At 42.7% G+C, this 5000-nt stretch overlaps 1 protein-coding gene across 3 annotated transcripts in view; it reads right to left on the reverse strand.

Annotated features, from left to right (window-relative positions):
• The window catches only part of LOC123514279 (Usher syndrome type-1G protein-like), a 76833-nt gene that overhangs the window by 46739 nt on the left and 25094 nt on the right, over positions 1 to 5000 (reverse strand). For 2 of the 3 annotated variants that reach the window (XM_045272087.1, XM_045272086.1), the window contains exon 2: positions 2080 to 2223. The exons of the other annotated variant lie outside the window; for it this stretch is intronic. In XM_045272087.1, the coding sequence (XP_045128022.1) occupies positions 2080 to 2223 (144 nt within the window). The remainder of the gene's footprint in view (positions 1 to 2079; positions 2224 to 5000) is intronic. 3 annotated transcript variants of the gene reach the window in all.

Raw genomic sequence — 5000 nt, forward strand, 5'->3', positions numbered from 1 at the left:
AACACGATTTTTTTTCCTTAACAACGGGAGAATGAGTGTTAGGGATCCAGCTAATGATCTCTGTGGTCTTTGGAAATAGTTGTGGTGAGAGAACGAAGGGTTTCTGCATACGGACTCAATATACAAGTGTAAATACTAAATACTGTACCAAGAAGGAGAGAGGGAGAGAGGAAAGGAAGGAGAGAGGGTGAAAGGGAGGATAATGATAAAAGTAAGTAGAACGTGTTTTGTGTTATCTTATCTCCAGCCATTGCATAACGTTAGTGAAAGCAAGTCAACACTCAATGACTCACTCACTGTCTGGTTGGTGGAATAGCTGACAGACTTAATGATTGGCTGACTGACTGACTGACTGACTGACTGAATGAATTGATTAATGATTGAATGATTTAGTGATAGATTAACAGATTGACTGACTGACTGATTAACTGCCTTCCTACCTACCTACTTGAGTAACTAGGTTTCTTTCTAATTGATTTAAGTAGTTGACTGACTGAGTGACTGACAGATTTATTATCTGACTGAATTACTAATTTAATGGCTGACTCACTGACCGACTGACAGACTGACAGGGAGAATGAGGAAGAGGGAGGTATCCCGGACCAGGCCAGGAGGCTGTCCGTGGAGAGAGAGAGAGAGAGAGAGAGAGAGAGAGAGAGAGAGAGAGAGAGAGAGAGAGAGAGAGAGGTACATAGTTACACTGAAAAAACAGATTACGACAGACCTTGCGATCGTCACGAGGTAACCAACCTGACCTAGGACTATTAAGGTGATAAGGAAGTAAAGGACAGCAAAGTAGAAGACTCTCTCCCCACCGTACACCCTACACCCTACCCCGTAATAAAATGTACAAAAAAACAAATCGGAAATAAATACCGTACACCGTACTGAGTTAGAGAAGAAAATGTCCGTAGGATATTTTATAGGGAAGAATGAAATTATATGAAATGAGGTGCCCCATTTCCTGGAGGCAAGGATTGTAGGTGGATTGTAGGCAAAATATTTGTCAAGACGGTGTTTAAAAGTTTCTAGTGTACAGTGTTACAATCTATTACGTATCGAGTTGGCATGATTAATTCTCCACCAACACAGCTTCCCATTCCCTCCCAAACATCATCATCTCCAATACACCCTATTTCTCCCACACTCAACACTCCTTCCCATCTCTCACATACACCCATTCTTGTCACTACTTCCACTCCTTCCCAGTCTCATTTACCCACTCAAAGATCACCAACACTCCTCACACACACACACACACACACACACACACACACACACACACACACACACACACACACACACACACACACACACACACACACACCTCATAATTTCTTCCCATCCATCCTCACACACCCAGACAGTGTCACTGGAGGTAATGGCATAATAACCCGTGATTACAGTGCCTGCTAATGACTCAGTGACGATCAGAGGCACACACACAGCCACACACGCACCAACGTCCCCATCGTCACCTCCCCACCTCGCCACATCCTCCTCTTCTTGCGCCTCTAACTCAACACAGCCACGCGCCACTTGATTGGGTTATAATGTAGTGGGGAGAGAGAGAGAGAGAGAGAGAGAGAGAGAGAGAGAGAGAGAGAGAGAGAGAGTAATTTTCTGACAAATGTAAGATCGAAATAATTATTTGATTGTTTTATTATTTATCTATTTTCTCTGAGACGAGGAGAAAAAAGAAGTACCGGTGTTGAAGATGTTAAATTGCATTATCGTTAAGCTTCTCTTTGCAAAGCTTTCTTTACACAAAATCGAAATAACAAAATAAATAGTTTTTTTTTTTAAGGAAGAGAAGCGAGAGAGAGAGAGAGAGAGAGAGAGAGAGAGAGAGAGAGAGAGAGAGAGAGAGAGAGAGAGAGAGAGAGAAAAGGGAGAGGAAAAAATAATAGAATACTTATCGAAAGCAGTGTTGGACCATAATCAACCTAACTTTTGCCAACACTAAAACCAAAACAATAAAAGAAACACAATGATACATCTTTCACTCCCACCCACCGAGACACACTCACTCATCCTCTCCCTCCCTACTCCCTCCCACACACACAAACACACACTCACCCTCTCCCCACAATGACCCTAAGAGCGTCCAGGTTCCCCTCGTAGGCAGCCCAGGAGGTCGGAGTGAGGCCATCTTCATCAGGTTGGTTGCAGTCCCGCCTGGTGGCCTCCTTCAGCACGTGCAGGTACCCGTCCCGCGCCGCCCTGGGGAAGGAGAGGGGCAGGCAGGTGAGGACACTGTGGCTGAGGTGGAATGAATGGAAGGTTGCAGTGCTGTGTGGGTGTTTGGGAAGGTCTTGTGGTAATGATGGTGGTGATGCTGGTGGTGGTTAGGTAGATGAGTGGGTGGGGTGGGTAAATAAATGGATAGATAGATGGATAGATAAATAAACAGACAGAGAATGAATGGAAGGTCGCAGTGCTGTGTGGGTGTTTGGGAAGGTCATGTGGTGGTGGTGGTAGTGGTGGTTGGTTAAGTAATAGGTAGATGAATGAGTGGGTAAGTAGAGGAATAAATAGGTAGATAGATAGATAGATAGATAGATAGAGGTAAATAGACAGACAGGGAATGGATGGATGGATGATGGTAGTGGTGGTGGTGGTGGTGGTGGTAGCTAGGTAAATAGGTGGTTGGGTGAATAAATAAATAGATAAATAATTAGAAGGATAGATAAACAAACACATAAACAAATAGACAAACATACAGATAAACAGTTAGATAGAGCAGATAGATCGGGGGACAGACAGACAGACAGACAGACAGACAGACAGACAGGTGGATAAGAAGATATACATATAAGCTGATAGATAGGAAATATGAAACTTAAGACAAATATATAAAGGAGCGAAAAAAAAAGAAGAAAAAAGAAAGATATGAAGAAATAAGAAAACCACGGAAATCATAGTCCACAGAAAGAAAAGAAAGAAAGAAACTGAAAGACAAAATAAAATAAAGGAAAAAGAGAAGATGAAGGCACAGCAGACACACAGCACACAGCAGGACCAGACATCATCATCCCCTTCCTCTTCCTCTCCCTCCCACCCATCACCCATCAGCCATCACCCTCTCCTCTCCCTCCCTCGTCACGCCCACTCTCCCCCGCCACTGTCCCTACCTCGTCACGTTAACACAGCCACGGTCCCGTTACGTCACCGGAAAGGACTTGCCTGGCCCTTTTTACCCTATCTCTCTCTCTCTCTCTCTCTCTCTCTCTCTCTCTCTCTCTCTCTCTCTCTCTCATCCACTATCAGCAACGTAAATAACATCAACATTACTATCATTACATATATCGTATAACAACAACAACAACAACAATCATTACTACTACTATTGCTATTACCACCACCACCATCACTATACTACTACTACTACTACTACTACTACTACTACTACTACTACTACTATCACTACTACTACTACTACTACTATTACTACTAGTACTGCACTACTACTACTACTACTACTACTACTACTACTACTACTACTACTACTACTACTACTACTACTACTATCACTACTACTACTACTACTACTACTACTACTACTACTACTACTACTATCACTATGGTACTACTTTTACTACTACTACTACTACTACTAATAATAATAATACCAACCATCACTATGATACTACTACTTTTAATACCACCATTACTATACTATTGTTAATACTACTAATACCAGCATAGCTATACTACTATTACTACTATTACTACTACTATTACTACTACTACTACTACTACTACTACTACTACTACTACTACAGGAATGGAAGGTGTAAGGAAGGCATACATAAAAAGACTGAAGTGTGTGAGAATGTAGACAAAGGAATGCTAATCTCACGCAACACACCACAATTCAGCTGGGGGGGAGGTGAGAAAGTTTGGTAGCTGATGATGATGATGATGATGATGATGATGATGATGATGATGATGATGATGAAGAGGAGGAGGAGGAAGAAGCAAAGAAGGAAGAGTGGGAGAGGTGAAGGCAGGGGAAAATATAATCTTTGCCAAATTTACGCGTTTCTACACTGTATTTTTTGTATTATTAAGTACTATGTGTCATTCGGGGTTATTTTCTCTCATACATCCATCACGGGCAAATATTACACTCAAATCTGGAGCAGCGTCTTTCCAACCACTCATCCACACCCTCATCCACCCTCCCTCTCCACTGTAACCCTCTATCTTCATCCTTATCAACCACCGTCTATCTCTCTCTATCCATTATCCCTCTCCACTGTAACCATCTTTCTTCATATCTGCTTCCGCCCTTCTCCCACACACATCACCATTTTCTCCTCCATTTTCCAGCTTCTGTCTCCATCTCTGCTTGCATCTTCCACTCCCTCCACCCAGTCTCCCACTCATTATTCAGGCACCCAGCTCACTCCCTCCACACTCAGGGCCACTCCTCATCTCTCAGACGTGTTGCATTCTGGTGCACACAGTAAAAAAAGTAATGAAAAGTTGAATTAAGTGAAGGGAAGTCAGACTGAATACTCGTAGATAAGTAAAATTAGTAAATGGAATGAATATATAAGTAAATAGTAGTCGTAGTACTAGTGGTATTAATAGTAGTAGTACATGATTGATAATAATAATAATAAGAAGAAGAAGAAGAACAAGAACAAGAACAAGAACAAGAACAAGAAGAAGAAGAAGAACAACAACAACAGGTAGTCTTTCCATCCCTCTAAGTTCCTCATTTGATTATCTTGCTCAAACTCAACTGTCCTCTTGTTCTTCCTCCTCATCCTCCTTCCCAGAATAGGTGAAAAGAAGTATTCATATAACCTTAAACCACTCCCTTCCTTTCCACTGTCCTACTTTTCCTCCTCCTCCTCCTCTTCCTCCTCCTGCCGGCGACCAACCGCAGCGGAAGACAAGAGCGCTGAGGCGTACTTCCTCGGGAGTGGGGAGGAAGAGGGAGGAAGGAAGAGGGAGGGGGTGGAGCCTGGCAAGGGAGAGAGCTGAAA

Source organism: Portunus trituberculatus, chromosome 37 (genome assembly GCF_017591435.1).
Source record: "Portunus trituberculatus isolate SZX2019 chromosome 37, ASM1759143v1, whole genome shotgun sequence".
Classification (NCBI taxonomy): Eukaryota; Metazoa; Arthropoda; class Malacostraca; order Decapoda; family Portunidae; genus Portunus; species Portunus trituberculatus.